The 19304-nt window shown below is 48.0% G+C and overlaps 1 protein-coding gene and 7 non-coding genes across 8 annotated transcripts; all 8 read right to left on the minus strand.

The window, feature by feature from the left end:
• Positions 1-4299: 4299 nt before the first annotated feature.
• On the minus strand, positions 4300-4418 carry Trnaf-gaa (transfer RNA phenylalanine (anticodon GAA)). Its single transcript has 2 exons — positions 4381-4418; positions 4300-4345 (listed from the first exon to the last, which is right to left on the minus strand). It is a non-coding gene; the product is annotated as a tRNA-Phe (tRNA).
• Positions 4419-4491: 73 nt separating this feature from the next.
• Trnal-caa (transfer RNA leucine (anticodon CAA)) lies at positions 4492-4610 on the minus strand. The gene is made up of 2 exons: positions 4573-4610; positions 4492-4537 (listed from the first exon to the last, which is right to left on the minus strand). It is a non-coding gene; the product is annotated as a tRNA-Leu (tRNA).
• Positions 4611-4682: 72 nt separating this feature from the next.
• Positions 4683-4801, minus strand: Trnal-caa (transfer RNA leucine (anticodon CAA)). The gene is made up of 2 exons: positions 4764-4801; positions 4683-4728 (listed from the first exon to the last, which is right to left on the minus strand). It is a non-coding gene; the product is annotated as a tRNA-Leu (tRNA).
• A 72-nt stretch (positions 4802-4873) lies between these two features.
• Positions 4874-4997, minus strand: Trnal-caa (transfer RNA leucine (anticodon CAA)). The gene is made up of 2 exons: positions 4955-4997; positions 4874-4919 (listed from the first exon to the last, which is right to left on the minus strand). It is a non-coding gene; the product is annotated as a tRNA-Leu (tRNA).
• Positions 4998-5066: 69 nt separating this feature from the next.
• On the minus strand, positions 5067-5185 carry Trnal-caa (transfer RNA leucine (anticodon CAA)). The gene is made up of 2 exons: positions 5148-5185; positions 5067-5112 (listed from the first exon to the last, which is right to left on the minus strand). It is a non-coding gene; the product is annotated as a tRNA-Leu (tRNA).
• Positions 5186-8902: 3717 nt separating this feature from the next.
• Positions 8903-10084, minus strand: LOC125941811 (uncharacterized). The gene has a single exon (XM_049659652.1). It carries the CDS (start codon positions 10082-10084, stop codon positions 8903-8905), a length of 1182 nt encoding a protein of 393 aa, XP_049515609.1.
• A 126-nt stretch (positions 10085-10210) lies between these two features.
• On the minus strand, positions 10211-10329 carry Trnal-caa (transfer RNA leucine (anticodon CAA)). Its single transcript has 2 exons — positions 10292-10329; positions 10211-10256 (listed from the first exon to the last, which is right to left on the minus strand). It is a non-coding gene; the product is annotated as a tRNA-Leu (tRNA).
• Positions 10330-10401: 72 nt separating this feature from the next.
• On the minus strand, positions 10402-10520 carry Trnal-caa (transfer RNA leucine (anticodon CAA)). Its single transcript has 2 exons — positions 10483-10520; positions 10402-10447 (listed from the first exon to the last, which is right to left on the minus strand). It is a non-coding gene; the product is annotated as a tRNA-Leu (tRNA).
• Positions 10521-19304: the final 8784 nt, after the last annotated feature.

Here is a 19304-nt window from a genome sequence, read left to right on the forward strand (position 1 = left end):
GGAAGAGGACGCTGATTACGGCCGCCATCGTGGCTGATCCTTTTCAAAGTGCAGAGGATATCCGAGAAGCGCTCTCGCTCACGGTATCGTCTGAGACTGTAAGAAGAAGGCTGAGTGAGCTTGGCCTGCAGTCTTTCGTAGCAGCACAGAAGCCCTGCCTCTCAGACAGCCAGCTACAAGAACGACTCATGTTCGCTACAGCAATGAAAGATTGGACAACAGAGAAATGGGGCGATGTCATCTTTAGCGACGAGTCAACTTTTTCCACGCGCTGGGACCAACGGAAGCGGGTTTGGCGTCCACTAAACTGCAGGTGTGTTTACAGTGTATTGGCAGTTAATTCACGAAGCTAATTCTGCATCACAACATGTTTCACGTAAAATGAGCTTTTGGACATTACGAGATTTTTCTGTAGTGGTATTATGTTGAAAACATTAACGATTGTTTCATAGTACTACTTACTCTGAAGCTAATTAAAAGCTGCCAGTGGGTCTTTCAGTACTATCTAATGATGTTTGCACGTTTTCTATTGCAACTCTATAACAGCATTATAAAGTTCATACGCAAGAGGAATCGCAACATTTTTAGACGCGCCGCTGGAACCCAATTGTATGCTATTTCTTGCAGATATCTGCCTAATTACACACAGAGTGTTCTATCCAGTGGACGGTGTTCCGTGAGCGTGTGGGGAGCAATCAGCAAAGATGGCCTTGGTCCCCTTGTGCGTCTGGAAGGGCCCTTCACTGCGTCACGGTACTGCGACGTCATCACTAGACACCTCGTTCCGTATGCGCTGGACGGTCCCTTCAGCGACGGCTGCTATTTTTTTCAACACGACCGCAGCCCGATCCATAAAGCACGTATCGTCCAGTCATTGCTAGAAGAACATGCTGTTTGCCAGCTTGAGTGGCCTCCACGTGGCGCCGAATTGAATCCCATAGAAAATGTCTGGGGCATGTTGAAGAAACGGCTGTCCACACGAGCCAACCGCGGCCGCACGGCCGATACGCTGTGGCAAGCGATCGCACAAGAATGGGAAAGCCTGCGCGGTCGACCGGAGATTACTGAATCTTTGTACGAGTCGATGCCCACACGCATCAATAAGGTGCTAGAAAACGGCGGACATTTCACTTCCTACTAGATCATTGAGAGACCTATGTTTCATGACACTTCTGTAAATGTCTTGTGAATAAATTCATCCCCTTCAGACACGAATTATGATGCACTGTCTGCAAATGCGTCAAATGCGCATGGCATCATTTCAAGACGCTCACTATTACATTCCAAGAAAGAAGACGAAGCAATGTGCTGTTTTGTGTGAGTTTCAGTAAAAAAAATTAATTAGCGTATAACTCATTATCTAATTATTCTGAAATTGTCAGCTTCAATGCTTGCATAAAAAGAATCAACTATTAGGCCCGAAACGCATGCACACTTGCTTTTTCGGTTGTATTCGTGTCGACCGGAGAAAAAAAATACTCTTGACGTTGGTCTTGGAACGCGGCACGTCGAACGATTGTCTAACATGGTAGTGTTTCCAGCAAAGTGATCATCTGCAGCGATACGCAGGACAATGAAGTTAACTGACCGCTAGTTGTCCCATCAGGAAGCGGACACGAATGTGCACACTGAGTTTTAGGTCATTTGAAGAAACACGTGGCGTGGGACGCGCCTCCGAAGTTCGAGTCCCCAAACGAGGACGCCGTGTCGCAAAGGGTTATAAAAAGAGTCATCGCACCCGATTATTTCTTATTTTTCTAAATGTAACCACTATAGCAGCGCGGTGGTTCGGGCTTTGCGCAGCAAAACCTGGGCGCAGGCGATCAAATCCCGGCCGCTACTGTCACTTAGCGATGGGGGAGGAACGGAAAAATTCTGCCTACTGACTAAGCATCTGTGTCCCATGGCTGCCTCACCGCTCACTCACGCACTCACGAAAACAAAAAAAAAGCGTGGCTACGCGAAAATAGAACTGATAACAGCCGAAGAATACGCTGTCTGATTACTTGTACTGATATTCTGCTCTCAAAATATAAGCAAGTAGCCCTGGCTAACAAAGAGCGCGTCACGTTGAAAGAGATAGGTAGAAAATATTTGCGCACAGTGCGAAAATAGACAGGCCATAGATTTAAGGAGGGATGCGTCTTCAACGTAGCGCTGCTGTCGATCGCTGGTGACGTAGCGGGAGTGTCGCGAAGAGGCTCTTGGCCACGCGCTCGCGTGGTCCGCAAACTTTTGTGGTTGACTGTACATACGATCTAAACGCGCATGGCTGTTTCCCTGAAAGTGCGTGACACGCACATCTCGCGTCCCCATCATGCACTCAGCCACGTCCTCCAATTCCCATTCAGTAATTAACTCGGCCAAAATGTCCTGACTTTTATCGCTCTTTAGGCCACGATTTGACCTATCTCTGGAATTGAGAACACAATTAAAATCACCTAACAGCACCATATGCTTATCAGAAGACAAGTGCTCCTTTAACTTTGAAAAAAAATGCGACCGATCTTCTGGCACATTTGGCGCATAAATGCACACCACACGCCATTCAAGCCCACTCAATACAAAATCGCACGAAACTAACCGGCCCGATGAACATGAAAAAATACCTTGCACCGCGAGACCCGATTTCTTAACAAACAATACGCAACCCGCCGACGCCCCTATGGCGTGGCTCACTATCGCGTAATATCGCGACGTAAACCGCTGCACCATGCTCCGTGTCTCCTCGTCACCATCCACTTTTGTCTCTTGCACTGCTAACACGTCAAGGTCATGGTCCACCAGGAGCCTGAACACTTGGCTCTGCTTTCGCTTGGCGGCCAGACCTCGAACGTTTAGCGTAGCCAGTCTAAGCGTCGGGTTGGGAGCCATGGCTGTCTAGTGAAATGAGTTTGGGCCCGGAGCATGGTGCTTACCTTTAGCGTCTAGCGCTCCGCTAGACGCCCCCAGGCCCACCCTGTGGACCGGTGCCACTGGAGAGCGGTGGTGGCTTGTTGTCAGTCTTTTTTTCCGCTGTATCAATGTTGGGACGTGGCTTGTAGCTGCTGCGCCTGCCCACAGATGTCTTCGAAGGCGGCCCGTCCTCGCTTCTTCCTTGGTTCGCTGCGTTGCTGCCTGCAAGCTGTTCAAGAGGACGTTTGACAGAGGCTCCGACGTTGCTGCCCGTTGCGTCGTTCTTTTCCGACGGGTCTTCCACTGTCTGCATTTGCACACATGCATCCACTGAGTTGCTTGTGCTTTCTTCCTTAGTCTTGCCTGCGGTATCTTCTGCCCCTCTCTCGGTAGCCTTGTTATCCACTGGTGCCGCCGCCTCGACAGCCGGTGCAAGCGAACCGTCTGCCGCACTTGGGATTGCCTGGTCTCCTGCCCCTTTTGCGGCATCCTCGGCCTCGGCCACATCCATCACCAACTGCGCGGCGTCGTCACCCTTGGCCGGCCCGGTCGCAGAAGCGTACGTGCGTACGCACTGGTCTTCCGAGTGACCAAACCTGCGGCATTGTGAGCACCGAGGGACCTTGCACTCCCGACGTACATTGACCAGAGCCATGGCAGCGTAAGCACTGCATTGGGCGACCAGGCACGACAACAAGGGCCAGCTAGTTCACCTGCGACCCTGATTTGGTGTGGGAGGTCTTCCAGCTTCACGCCGCTCTTGAGCTTGAGCAACACGGAGCGGGTAGTCGTCCCCTTGTCGCTGATTCCTTGTACCCGCCACCGCTCTCGGGTGACCTGAACGACCTTTCCAAAGGCCGCCAGCGCCGTTCTCACATCTTCGTCAGCCACACCATGTATTAGCCAATGAAGACGCAGCCGTACCTGCTGGTCTTGGGGGTCAACCACGATGCAGCGCCGCCCCTTTACCTTGAGCTCCTTGACGTCCAGCAGCCGTTTCGTGGCGTCGGCGTTGTTCATGGTCACCGCCCAGACGTGGTTGATCTGGTAAGCCCCAAGGGCAAGCACCTCCGGCAGCAGTCCTGTTGGGCCGAGAGCGTCCCGAAAATCCTCCGCTCTGTAGGGTCTGGCTCGTACGTCACCGTGCTAAAACACGGTGTTCAGCACCACGCGTCCTTTTGGCAGGGGATAGCCTGTGTCGTCTTCGCAGTTCACCCTGTTTCCGCGGCCAACTAGGGCGCCGCTGTCGCCTGCTCCATTGGAGCCCATGACTCTGCTGACCGCTCAGCTCGATCGGCTGCCGGAAGCAGAATGACCAGTCGGCCATCCTGACACGGCGAAACCCCCTTGAGAAGAGAGGGCAATGAGCGGCGCGTCTAGAGGGATATAAAAATGCAAAACTTGTGTCAGAAGTGGGATTCGAACCCACGCCCACATGCGTGGACCAGAAGCCTCGTTCAACCCGCATGGCTGGGCAAGGTTTCCCTTCAGTCTGGCCCCTTAAACCACTCGGCCATCCTGACACGGCGAAACCCCCTTGAGAATAGAGGGCAACGAGCGGCGCGTCTAGAGGGATATAAAAAAATGCAAAACTTGTGTCAGAAGTGGGATTTGAACCCACGCCCACATGCGTGGACCAGAAGCCTCGTCCAACCCGCATGGCTGGGCAAGGTTTCCCTTGAGTCTGGCGCCTTAGACCACTCGGCCATCCTGACATGGCGAGACCCCCTTGGGAATAGAGGGCAATGAGCGGCGCGCATAGAGGGATATAAAAAATGCAATACTTGTGCCAGAAGTGGGATTCGAACCCACGCCCACATACGTGGACCAGAAGCCTTGTTCAACCCGCATGGCTGGGCAAGGTTTCGCTTGAGTCTGGCGCCTTAGACCACTCGGCCATCCTGACATGGCGAGACCCCCTTGAGAATAGAGGGCAATGAGCGGCGCGTATAGAGGGATATAAAAAATGCAAAACTTGTGCCAGAAGTGGGATTCGAACCCACGCCCACGTACGTGGACCAGAAGTCTCGTTCAACCCGCACGGCTGGGTAAAGTTTCCCTTGAGTCTGGCGCCTTAGACCACTCGGCCATCCTGAGAGGGCGAAACCCCCTTGAGAATAGAGGGCAATGAGCGGTGCGTACTATAGAGGGATATAAAAATGCAAAACTTGTGTCAGAAGTGGGATTCGAACCCACGCCCACATACGTGGACCAGAAGTCTCGTTCAACCCGCACGGCTGGGTAAAGTTTCCCTTGAGTCTGGCGCCTTAGACCACTCGGCCATCCTGACACTTTTTTTTTCTTTATTGCCTGCTTGGCACAATACAGGGAAAACAATAATATAACATCATGTTAAAAATGCTAACTTGTCTATAGTTAGCATATGTGGGCTAAAAACGCTTTAGGGCCAAGAGTTCGCCCAGAAAAACATACCAATCAGGTTTTTCATCCTGCTGCTTGTATACATCTCGTAAATACGCAATGCTTTCGTTGAAGTTGTCTCTGGCTGACCTTGGGTTTACATCCTCATTGCGCACTGACATTCTGGTTTTCCATACACTGTGCATTACTAGAATCATTAACATATCATAGGGCACACTTTCGCTGTCGACCGGGAGAAATCGAATTCCATAAGGTGTGAGCGGCAGTTCCTTTTTTAAAGTTCTTTGGAGGATGTCCCATAGAAAGACAGCATCGCCACAATCGAGAAACATGTGCTCGATGGTTTCGGGCCTTTTGCATATTATACAATTTACCGACCACGGCACGAATATGCCTTTTTCTTGCAACCACGGTTTTGTAGAAAGTGTGCCGCTATGTAGCATGAAAAAAAAAAGTTTTGATCGACGACCGGATGGCCATTCTTTTAACCCTTTTCAAGACATTGCTGCCAGGTCCTGGCTTGTACAACGTTCGATACAAAGGCACGGGCATCATCACGTCGATTAGGTCTTTGTACAGACGTTTTCTTTTAACATCGCTCAGATATTCCATTGAAAATCTGACTTTTAACAATTGGAAGGCGGCAACAATTTCGTGCATGTATCCACGAATGCTGGGTTGCATAATGGCACGTGACGACACAATAACATCTGGCAAAGCGTTTGCTAGTCTTACTTGCAAAACGGTCCTCAAAAATATATTCGTTTGATCGCGAAAAAAAAAGAACCTAGAGACAATTTGTCTCACAAACAAATGAATCAAGTCCAGTCCTCCGGACCGCACTGGAAGAAACAGGTTGGTGCGGCTCACCCTTTCCCATGATGAATTCCACACAAAGACTGCTAACACTCTATGCAGTCGTTGAATTCCTAAACGCGACATGTGCAGTGCTTGCAAGACATACCATACCCGAGCAATAATGAAAATGTTGCACACTGTGGCTCGGGAAAAAATCGATAAATCCCGTCCACCCCATTTTTTTGTTTTTTCGCGAGCTTTGTCTGTCTCCTCTTTCCAGTATTCTTGTGTGTCCTTGTAATGTTGGAGTGGTACGCCTAGGTATTTGCTTGGAGTAGTTGCCCATTGGATGTTGGCGTACGTGACCGGTGTGCTATCCCAGTCTCCGTGCCAAAACCCCTGACATTTTTCCCAGTTTATTCTACTCCCGGTGTACTGACAGAAAACCGTGGCATCTCTTATAACTTTTGTTACACTTTCTCTATCAGTACAGAAGACAGCTATATCATCGGCGTAAGACAATACTTTGACCTCGCATGCCATGAGGCGAAATCCTTTTATGTGCTCATTTTTAATAATCTTTAAACAAAAGGGCTCTAAGTAAATGCAAAAAAGTAGTGACGACAAAGGGCACCCTTGTTTCACTGAAGAGACAATCTGAATGCTTTCGCTTACTTGTTTGTTTACTATAACTGAAGCAGTGCATTCGGTGTACGACATTTTAACACCTTCCAGTATTATTTTTCCCACATTAACATATTTCAAAATAGAAAACAATATTTCATGTGTGACAAGGTCAAAAGCCTTTTCCAGATCTATTTGCAGCATGGCAACGTGGTTGGCAAATACATCACAACACTCTAAAATATTTCTTGCTACATGAATGTTCGTCGTTATGCTTCTACCTTTAATTCCACATGTCTGGTGTGGTCCGACTATATCTTTAATAAAGCCCTGTAATCTTCTTGCCAATACCTTCATAAATACCTTGTAATCTACGTTAGCGAGGGTAATTGGGCGGTAAGAACCAACCAAGAGTTGTTTAAGCCGGTCGTCTGTTTTGGGAATCAGAATGATATGTGACTGCCGGAAAGAAAGCGGAAGTTTTCCGACGTCATATGCCTCTCGTATCACTGCATGCAGTACTTCAGCCATGCTACTTTTGAATTTCTTATAAAAAGCTGAACCCAGTCCATCGGGACCGGGAGACTTTCCGGGGCTTAGATCATCGATTGCCTTTTCGATTTCCTTTATTGTAATTGATGCTTCTAGAAATGATGTAGCATCCTTATCCAGTTGTGGCATTAGCGGTAGAAAAGCATTTTCAAAACCCTCATTAATTTCTTTCTTTTGGCCAAACAAATTCCGAAAGTGTTCTACAAAAGCATTTTCTATTTCACTTTTCTTATCTGTTACTACGCCTCGGTACTTTATTTCTGTGATTTCGTTTTTTGTCGCGTATCTTTTTTCGTCGCTAAGGGCGCGTTTGGTGGGTGTTTCGCCCATCCACAAACGCTCCGTACGGGCCCGTATTACTGCACCTCTATAATTTTCGATGTCGATAAGCTCAAGCTGTCGCTTGGTGTCTCGAATTTCTTTGCTGCGCAGGCCGGGGGCAACGCTTTCTTGGCTTATCAAGAAGTCCAATTGGGCTTGCAGTTCTTTTCTTGTTTTAGTTTGACGTGCTTAAGTTCAGAAGCTCGTTCTATTGCTTTAATCTTTATCTTTTCTTTGAAAAGCTCCCATCTACCAATAATACACTGGTGCTCTTCTTCTAGTAACTCATTCAGGTTTTCCTTCACGTAGTCCACGAAAGGTTTATCATCCAATAGATTGTCATTAAGTTTCCAGAGCTGCCAATTAAATCTACTTTTTCTTTTTTCTGCACCAAGCGAGAAAGACACTAAACTGTGGTCACTGAAAGAAACATGATTCACCGTGTAATTGATGCACAAGGGCACAAGAGCAGTCGATATGTAAGCTCTATCGAGTCTCGCGTGGCTATTTCCTTGAAAATGTGTGAACTGTGGAATGTTATTATCCGAAAACAAAGAAGCTACGTCATCTAATTTGTGTTCTTGTACTATGGCGCTCAAAAAAATTGCACTTTTATCTCGGATGGGTTGTTTATTTGCTCTATCTTCTGGTGCGCAAACACAATTGAAATCGCCAAGTAATACCACTAGTTTATCGCAAAGCAGGTACTTTTCCATTTCCTCAAAAAACGATCTCCGGTCACGTTCCCTGTTTGGTGCATACGTGTTAATCACCCTCCAATTTTTTCCGGCAAAGGTAAAATCACAAACAATGTATCGACCACTTTGACAAACACTTAGTGAATCTTCAACGATCCCGATAGAATTTCGAAGAAAAAGAGCACAACCTGCCGACAAGCCCACTGCATGGCTTATGCATACATTGTATCGATTTCGGAAGGGTAACACCATGCGATCGCTCTGTTCTTGCGTTTCTATCTTTGTCTCCTGAACTGCTATGACGTCCAGTTCATTTTCTAAGCTGGTACTGACGTCTCCGAGACGCCAGACCTCTCACATTTATTGTCGCTATGCGTAGCTCTGTTCCTGATTTTAACGCCATATTTAATAAGGTGCGGGTTGATCGCATGGGATTACCCGTTTACAATGTGAAGCAGTAAGCATTGTGGAAGACTTACAGCAGACCTTGCAATCACTCCTCTTATGTGGTGCAATGTACGCCATGGGCCTCTTCAATCCGCAAGGCTTCACAACACTTGCACTCAGTCCGACCATAGTCCCCGAAAACTCCCCCGAAGACCACCCACACAGTCCCATGCGGAGACTCAGCGTCAAGGCGGCGGTTTGTCCGCCGACCGTCGCTCGGCCGAAATATTCGGCCGTGGTTTCATTGAGGTCCGCCTTGTGGTCATTTCCTTGAACGGTGGTTCTGTCCCTTCACCTCTTTTGTCCGCCTTTTCCTCGACGCTTTCCTCTAATGGCCGCTTGATGGGCTGTCCACTGGCGCTTTCGACGACTTCCATAGAAGTCTCTTGGTTTTCCGCCACCTTTGTATCTTCGCTGGTAGGTTGGCAGGTGTCTTTTGATGTGGCAGCTTTTACGACTGCCGGACCTTGGTCTTGAGGCTCGCCCGCAGGTGGTTCACGCCTTTCCTCCAGCCTAGATTTGCTGGCTGACAATGTTTCCATTTTTCCGGTTGCGGCGTCACCTGAAGGCTTGGCAGCTTCCTCGGCGTCGGTTTCGTCCGTGAGGAGCTCGGATGGTTCCTCAGCACTCGAAGGCCCTGTGACGCTGGCGTATGTCTTAGGGCAATGTCCTTCTTCATGTCCGAATCTTCGGCATGCGCTGCATTTTGGAACTCTGCAGTCGCGGCGGATGTGCCCCGTCATATGACAGCGAAGGCACATTGGTGCACGACCCGATACGACAACCAAAGCTTGTTCGCCTGCGACGTTCACCTGGTGTGGTAGGTCTTCAAGCTTGACGCCGGCTTTGAGTCGCAGGGACACCAACCGGGTGGTGGACCCCTTGTCAGCAATTCCGTGAACACGCCACCGTTCTCTGCTGATTTCCGTTACTCTTCCATAAGGCAGGAAAGCCACGCGCACGTCGTCGTCTGGAATGTTGTGTAGTAGCCAGTGAACTTTCATTCTTACATCTTGATTTCCAGGATCAATGACGACGCAGCGTCGGCCTTTGACCTTCAGTTCACTTGCAGCGAGTATCTTCTTGACGGCTTCAGCACTCTTGAAAGTTACGGCCCACACATGGCTCATTCGATACGCCCCTAAGGCGATAACCTCAGGAAGCAGCGTCAACTCAGCCAGTGCGTCGCGAAAGTCCTCTACTCGGTAAGGTCGCGCTTGAACGTCCCCGTGAAGAAAAACTGTATTAATAACAAAACGACCTGTTGGCAAATTCGGCAAAATCATCTCGTAGTCTCCTTCCTGTGGAAAATTCCTGTTTCCGCGGCTGGAAGTAGCCGCTGTAGCCGCTCCTGCGGAGCCCGTCATCGCACGTCCGTTCGCTTCGACGGCCGGAAGTGGAATCCTCGGCCATCCTGACCCGGCGAAACCCCCTTGAGAATAGAGGGCAATGAGCGGTGCGTACTATAGAGGGATATAAAAATGCAAAACTTGTGTCAGAAGTGGGATTCGAACCCACGCCCACATACGTGGACCAGAAGCCGCGTTCAACCCGCATGGCTGGGCAAGGTTTCCCTTGAGTCTGGCGCCTTAGACCACTCGGCCATCCTGACATGGCGAGACCCCCTTGGGAATAGAGGGCAATGAGCGGCGCGTATAGAGGGATATAAAAAATGCAAAACTTGTGCCAGAAGTGGGATTCGAACCCACGCCCACATACGTGGACCAGAAGCCTCGTTCAACCCGCATGGCTGGGCAAGGTTTCCCTTGAGTCTGGCGCCTTAGACCACTCGGCCATACTGACACTTTTTTTTATTACCGACTTGGCAACATACAACACAAGACATTTTAACAATACATGAGGGTCACGATAAAAGTGTCTGCCATTGGTTGGCTGACACGGGGGCTAAAAACGCTTGAGGTTCGCAAGCTCAGTCATCACACTGAGCAATGCTGGTTGTTCTTTTTGCAAACTGTACAATTCTTTAATATAACAAATGCTTTCGATGAAGTACTCTCTAACAGGCCGGAGGTTTGGTTCGGCATGTCTCACGGCCATTCTACATTTCCATAAACTATGCAAGGACAACAGCATGAACATGTCATATGGTACAGTGTCGGCCATCCTGACACGGCGAAACCCCCTTGAGAATAGAGGGCAATAATCGGCGCGTATAGAGGGATATAAAAAATGCAAAACTTGTGTCAGAAGTGGGATTCGAACCCACGCCCACATACGTGGACCAGAAGCCTCGTTCAACCCGCATGGCTGGGTAAGATCTCCCTTGAGTCTGGCGCCTTAAGCGCAGACCACACGTACGCTTGCAAACGCGCGCAAGCTCGCGTCCGCGCGCCCACGCATGCGCAGACGGTGCGGCACGGCTCGTACGCGTCGAAACGCGGCGCGATCTCGGTGATCAGCTCCTCTCAGTTATCGCGTGCCTGGGCTGCCTCGCGTCGGCGCGCCTGGCTACGCAGCGACGGCGCGGTACATTCAACTCTCAGTTAAGCAGAATTATACCATGCAAGAAAGTGCTTCTTCTTCACTTTTTGTGCTAATCTAACAGCTCCAAAAAGATAACAATTACGTTTATAGATATCGAAGCATTTTGAAGCACTGTCAACAACGAAATACGAAGTGGCGTCTGCCAAGGTGTAAACAAGTGAGGCCAGTGAGCATGGAGGAAGGAAAAATTTTTTACCTCCATGATGCAAACCGACACTCCTCGCTAGGCGCGGCAACCGCAAGGCGCGTATAGACGCGAGCTTACGCACGTCCGCAAGCGTACGTGTGGTCTGGGCTTTCGACCACTCGGCCATCCTGACACGGCGAAACCCCCTTGAGAAGAGGGGGCAATGAGCGGCGCGTCTACAGAAATATAAAAAGTTATAAAAATTATAAAAAATGCAAAACTTGTCTTAGAAATGGGATTCGAACCCGCGCCCACGTACCCTCGTATATATATGATTTGGCAACGGCAATAAAATATTGTTGGAATTCAGCGCAGTGTTTGTCGTCTCTTTCAGTGCTTGTCCTTCGCGCTGTACGTCGTTTTTTCCATGTTGAATACGCCGGTTCTCGTCCGATCCCCGAAACTAAGCAGCATTGGGCTCGATTAGTACTTGTGAGGGAGACCACCTGGGAACACCGAGTGCTGATGGCACCCTTATTCTTTCGCATTTTTTTCACGCCCCCTACATTTCTTTCTTTCTTTTTCAGTGACATATTGTGCGCGCAGGCGTGAAGGTGTGGTATGTCGACACGTTGGCGAAATATAAACTTCGCTAATCAACTAGAGCATCCTCCGACGTCATTATCGAAGTGCTTGGCGCGCGCAAATTCAAACAACATGAAGGACGTTGCAAGATATTACGCGTGACAAGATTATATGGTGACAAGATGTGTGACTATACTCGCGGACAACTTTCTGTGGCAATGAAGCGAAAGCTACGGGCGCGTGGCTGCTGCATATGTGTTACCACGCCAAATAGTCCGGCAGCGTTTGACAGTGCTTTTCAACGCCTCCTATAAAGTATTTAGGAGGCGTTGGTGCTTTTGATCGCTCGGAACACACGCTGAATCGGCGCAGCTTTGACGTGCGACGGTTGTGCGTTTGCTCAGACGCGGAAGGGAAAAGCCGCAAGATAAGCAAACTTTTACACTCAGTGGTGTGTTCCGTCTTATTTAACTGTTGCTAATAAGGTGTTTATGTTTTCTCTTCTCCAGCCTAAACTAACGCGGATTTAAACGCGGGACTCTTTTCAGAAGCGCTCTCTCTTGTGGGCACTTTGCCTCCATAGCTTTCCCTTCATTGCCACAGAAAGTTGTCCGCGAGTATAATCGTGTAAACCACTCGCATAAACTGCTAACTGCATCGATATTACGACGTGTACAGTTTGACAAATTTAAAGCACATAGGCGACAGCACATTCTATGCCATATATGCTAGTCGCGGAAAACACACACAATTTACGTGGTACGCCCACTCTTCCGCGCACGACGCCCAAACACGCACTTTTGTCTTTTCTAGCGCAGAAACACAAACGGAAGCTACGTACGGCGTTTGTCGAACGCGTAAAGACTGCGCGTTGTAGCAGCAGAGACTGAATGCTCGTAGTTCGATACAGGTGAATTCGTAAACCAACGATTCTCGCCATCCACCATACCATGCAGCAACAATTTTTTTAGGGGCGAAGCTCCTTAGGGTGTGGGTCTGTCCCTCCTCTGTAGTATGTAGTAGTAGTAGTCGTCGTCGTCGTCGTAGTAGGTAGCCACGTCTACTTTTATGAAAAAAAAGTCGCAGCATATCCACGGGGTGAATGATGATGAGTGGGCGAAGCTCCGGAGGGAATCATCGGATCTCCCGCTTAAGGGGACGCTAGCACAAACGCGGCAGAAACGTGCAGTACTCTCTAGTAAGGGGGAGAGGCCACAGCGTCTTACGCAGCCGTTTACACATGCCGGGACGTGCACCGCGTTTGCCGACGCCATCACATGACTGCTGAGAGAGTAAAGGCGGAGAGGCCACAGCGTCTTACACCAGCTTCTTACACGGGCCGTAACGCGCTAGCACAAACGCGTTAGAAACGCGCGGTCTTTCGTTAATGTTGGGTATTTATTGTCATCGTGGTGCGTGTGTCCATGTCCGCTTCGTGGCGTAGTGGGCTAGCGCCGCGCGTTGGGAAGCGAGGGGTCCGTGGTTCGATTCCGCGCTACGGACACAACTTTCGGAATTTTTTTCTCCCGGAAGCGTTCTCCGGAAGCCGGAAGCTGGCTTCCGGAACCGGAAGCGGAACCGGAAGTGGAAACGGAAGCGGAACCGGAAGTGGAAACGTAAGTCGGCTTCCGGTTATACTACATATACATATATATGTATATATGGGTATACATATACGGACACACAACGCCAACTGGTTACACACTGCTACTACTACGAGGGACGAACGGGTGCCGCTATAAGGAGCTTCGCCCCTAAAAAAAAAAAAAACATTCCGAAAGATGTCCGTAACGTCGCGGAATCGAACCAGGGACCCCTCGCTTCCGAACGCGCGGCGCTAAGCACTACGCCACGAAGCTTTTTTTTTTTCTTTATTTCCGTTTTCAACAACATACAGTAATACAAGTGAGAAATATTTCAAAAGGTAAAATACATCAGCTAGTCTTGAGCATGATGCAATTTTAAAAAGGCTTTAGTGACGCGAATTCATCCAATTGCGTCACCCATTGAGGAGCGTTGACCGCAAAGTTCAGTGCATCTCTTGTATAGATAACGCTTTCCATGAAATATTGTCGTGCTGGTCGTGCATCAATGTCAGCATATCTATCTGCCATCCGTGTTTTCCAAAGTGCATGCATACAAAGCAACATAACCATATCACTAGGAACGCCCCCTGTTTCGTCATAAGGCAAGAACCGTATGCCAAATGGTGACAGTACTAAATCTTTTTTAATTGTGCGCTGAAGAATGTCCCACAAAAATCGTGCATCGTGGCAATCCAGAAATATATGCTCAATAGTTTCCGGTTTCTGGCATATTCTACAGTTTATTGTCCAGGGAACAAAAATACCCTTGCTTTGAAGCCATGGCTTCACAGGGAGCGTTTCTGTGTGCAATTGAAAGAAAAATGTTATCGCAGAGCTTCGTACAGGCATTCGCTTAACTCTTTTCAACACGTTTCCTTCATCACCCAAATAATAGTTTGCCCTATATAAAGGTGTCGGAAGAAAAACATCCACTAAATCTTTATACAACTTTTTCTTTCCTACAATGCAAAGGTATTCAAGAGAAAAATGCGCGCGAACAATGCGATAAGCAGCCACTACCTCGCGCAGGAAACATGGTAGTGCACCATGTGTTGCAGCGCTGGTTGACACAATATAATCCGCAAGATGGTTCCACAGGCGTACTTGTATTACAGTTCTCAAAAATGTATCACTCTGATCACGCAAAAAGATAAATCTTGAAACTACTTGTTTCAAGAACAAATGTGACAGCCCTAGTCCGCCGTTCCGCACTGCATGAAACAGATTGCATCGACTTGTGCGCTCCCAACTGGAGCCCCAAATAAAAACTGCAAACACTCGGTGGAGTTTCTGTATTGTCATTCTTGTCATACTCAATACCTGCAATACATAGAATATTTTGGCCACTAGAAATGTATTGCACACATTTGCTCTTGTAAATACTGAGAATTTGTGACCGCCCCATTTCTGAGTCTGGTCTCTTACTCTATCAGCTTCCTCAAGCCAATAACCAGTCGTTGAATTATGGTGTTGCAGTGGCACTCCAAGGTATACGTTTGGCGAATTCGACCATTGCATGTTGCAGTACACCTCTGGTGTGATTGGCCAGTTTCCATACCAAATGCCGAGACTCTTTGTCCAGTTGACAGCACTTCCTGTGGCTTCACAAAAGGCTGTAGTCTCTTTCACTACTATTTCAACACTTTTCATGTCTGAACAAAACACAGCAATATCGTCGGCATATGCCAACACTTTGACTTCATTATTACAGTATCGGAAGCCCTGAATAGTGGGGTTCTGAAGAATCTTTAAACAGAAAGGTTCTACATACAGAGCAAATAACAATGACGAGACTGGACATCCTTGGCGCAGACTAGAGGTAACTGTTATACTTTCACTAAGTTGCTTATTTATTACTAGTTTAGTGGTACAGCCTTCATAAGCCATTCGCACACCATCTAGAATGACAGAACCTACATTGGTGTGTTCCAGTATTAATAGTAAAATTTCGTGTGTAACCTTATCAAACGCCTTTTCAAGGTCTAACTGCAGCATGGCAACCCGACCTTCTTCGGCATCACATGATTCAAGTATGCTTCTGGCAACGTGGATATTAGTGTATATCGTTCTTCCTTGGATTCCACAGGTCTGGTGAGGTCCAATTAGTATTTTAATTACTTTTTGAAGTCGCTTAGCAAGCACTTTCATGTGAACTTTATAATCAACATTTGTGAGGCTTATTGGTCTGTAAGCCTCTACAGAGCGTAACTTCAAAGGATCATTGGTCTTTGGAATTAGTACCATATGTGTCATCCTAAATGATGGGGGCATCCTTTTCATTTCGTAACACTCATTTATTACGCGGTGCAATACTTCTGCCATTTCTGCTTTAAAGCATTTATAGAAAGCTGCCTCTAGCCCATCTGGTCCAGGTGATTTACCAAGGCTTAACTCATCAATTGCTTTTTCAACTTCTTTCACGCTAATTGGTCTTTCTAGCTCCTCACATAGTTCTTTTTCTAATTTAGGCATTAGTGGCAGGAAGTTATTTTTAAACAGCTCGGTGTTTTCTTTCTTATGATTTAGTAAGTTACGGAAGCGCTCAACGAAGGCCATTTCAATGATATTACTATCTGTTGTAACACGGTTGTGATAACAAATTTCGTTTATTTCTTTTTTTACTGCATGCCGCTTTTCATCGCCTAGCGCTCGTTTGGTGGGCGTTTCCCCGCACCAAAACCGCTCTGCGCGTGCCCTGACTACTGCGCCTCGATATCTTTCAATGTCAACTGCTTCTAGCTTACTTTTAATTTCTTTTATTTGCTTTGCAAACAAACCCGGCTTGTAGTTTTCAGTGGCAATCATAAATTCTAGCGTGGTATAAAGTTCCTTTTCTTTCTCTTTTTCTTTTCTGTGTAGCACACATGCTCGGTCAATCGCAGCAAGTTTTATCTCTGATTTAAAGATTTCCCATGAAGCTGAAATGCTACCTGACTCATCACACAACAAGTTATGTATCTTTTCTTTTAGTTTTCCAAGAAAAGGTTGATCTTGTAATAATTTATCGTTGAACTTCCAAGTAAATTTCCAATTAAATTTGGAAGCTTTTTCTTTTGTGCCCACAGTAACTGTTACTAAACAGTGATCACTGAAACTAACACATTTGACGTGATAGTCAACACATTCAGGCAAAAAAAGAGCAGGCACATAAATACGGTCTAACCTGGCATGGCAATCACCTTGGAAGTGGGTGTACGCCGTGCCGTTTCCAGAGACTAGTACGCTTCCTACATCTTCTAGGTCATGTTCATTTACAACTTCTGTCAAATACATCGCACTTTTGTCTCTCGCCAGTAACTTTTTACTTCTATCCTCTGGTCTTTGCACACAATTAAAGTTGCCAAACAGGATGACATTTCGGTCACACTTTACATACGATTGTATAGTTCCAAAAAAATCACCTCTTTCTTGGGGTGTATTAGGCGCGTAAACGCATAGGGCCCGCCATAACATACCACGAAATCCAAAATCCAACACAACAAACCGGCCACTCTGGCATGCTATAACTGCTTCTTCAACAATATCTATTGAATTTCGATATAATATCAAGCAGCCTCCAGACGTACCCACAGCATGCGACACGCAAATATTAAATCTAGCTCTGAAAGTTTCCACCATTCGATCTGTTTGCTCTTGGGTCTCGATTTTTGTTTCTTGTACGGCGATCAGATCCAGATCATTTTCTAAGGGAAGGCGACTTAGCTGGTATTGTTTCCTGCGGGCTGACAAGCCACGCAAATTTAAGGTCGCTATGCGTAAAGGAAATTTTAGTTTGTTAGCCATATTAAACAGGTTTTACAATACTTGTAGTACTCACATCGCCGTTCGACAGGATGGTAGGCTCCGACATCGTTTTGTTGCTGGTGGGTTTAGAGCCATCTTGTCACATAAAGAGGCCCGATCAGTGATCGGACTGTTCGAGTTCTCACTACACAAACAGTTCCCTCGCTAAGGCGGGGGGCTCTGTGGGCGTCGGTCTCCGGTCGGGTGGTACATTGGGCTTGAAATGCGTGATGCTGCGACGAGCAGTGCCCGTCTTCGTAGGTGGTTCCCCTGTGCTCGTCTGGCCGCTGTTCTGTCTGTTGTCTTGGGTTTCATCACGGGTACGCTTCGCTGCAGCGCTGGTAACTGTTTCCATTGCGACCTCGGGAGCTTCCGTCACTTCAATTATATCTTTTGAAGGCATAGTCGTATTAGCAACTTCATGTTGACTAGCGGGCTCTTTGTCTGTGTTAGTTGCCGCGGCTACGGGGCCTTCGTCTTCGTTGGTGTCCTTCGTGTTCGTATCTTTCTTTCCGGGTGGCTTTGTCTCAACAGTTGTCACAGCGGAGTCTTCATGCTCATCTTCCCGTGTAGCTTCCTTGGCGTCATTCAGGTCCATAATATTGCCACGAGACAGTGAAGGGGCTGCTACTGTCGGTCGGACGAAGACGACGGCGACGAAGTGGCCAGAGGCGCGCGACAGCCTTGCATCCGTCGCTGCTGCTTGTCCCAAACCTTGTATATAGCCATACTCACTCCCTAAATAAACGTTATCCCCGTAACATCTTTGGTGGAAGTGCTGGGTAAACCTGTCAACGTACCGGCTCCGTCAACCAAGCACGGAACTTCGAAGCGGTCGCCGTCTTGGTTGCTCCGCGATGACCAGTGAAGTGTCGACGGTGCAGCAGCCACCGGCTCCTGTGATTCTTTTGCACCCACAAGACCCGGGAACCTTTTCTGGCACAGATGGCTTGGATGTCGAAGACTGGATCGACATGTACGAACGCGTCAGCAACCACAACAGGTGGGACCCCACGGTTATGTTAGCCAACGCGATATTCTATCTGAAAGGGACGGCACGCGTGTGGTACCGGACGCATGAAGAAGATCTTACAAGTTGGGACGCTTGCAAGGCGAAGCTGCGTGAGTTGTTCGGCCGATCATTTGACCGACAGCAGGCCGCTAAAAAGGAGTTGGGATCTCGTATCCAGACGACCACTGAATCGTACATTTCGTACATACAGGACGTCCTGGGCCTTTGTCGAAAAGTTGACGCACAAATGGCCGAAGATGACAAGATTTCGCATATTTTGAAAGGAATAGCCGACGACGCGTTTAATCTACTGGTGTGTAAGCACTGTACGACGGTCGACGCCATAGTTAAGGAATGCCAGCGCTTTGAACAAGCGAAGAGTCGCCGCATCACCCGCCAGTTCCTTCGGCTACCTAACACTGCCGCCACATCATCATGCGAAGACCCACCGACGCCTGTACCGGCTACAGCGTCAGAAGATGTAACGCGTATTGTCCGCCGCGAACTTGAAGCTCTAGCTCCTACGGCCGTTCTTCCAGACGTTCAGTCAGCCAACCTGCCCACACTCTAAGAAAAATCCCGGGGAAAACGGGAGTAACTGGGCTGTTAGTCCTAAAAAGGGCGTTTTCGTCCCTCAAAGGACTAACTGCAGGAGTGTGCGTGTCGTGTGCAAATTTTGGGGAGTAAGTGTTTAGTCCCAGGTCGAAAAGAGAGCAACGGCAGGACGAACGGCAACAGTTACTCCCCAAACATTTCGCTGTTTTCGTCCGTGTCGTGGAGTGGTGCGCCGAAAACCGTATTGTCTATAAATCGTGAATATTTTGAAGTTCGTGCACTGTCTATTGAACTACATGCAAAGCAGCACTTTGTGTCTCTTCTTGAGAAAATTGTGTGAAATTTAAAATGTGGAGTGTGAAGACACATGGAACTCATGTGCAAGCCATAAGTGAACGATACACATTAAACGCGCAAGTCATTGATGGACTGCC

Source organism: Dermacentor silvarum, unplaced genomic scaffold (assembly GCF_013339745.2).
Source record: "Dermacentor silvarum isolate Dsil-2018 unplaced genomic scaffold, BIME_Dsil_1.4 Seq3648, whole genome shotgun sequence".
Lineage (NCBI taxonomy): Eukaryota > Metazoa > Arthropoda > Arachnida > Ixodida > Ixodidae > Dermacentor > Dermacentor silvarum.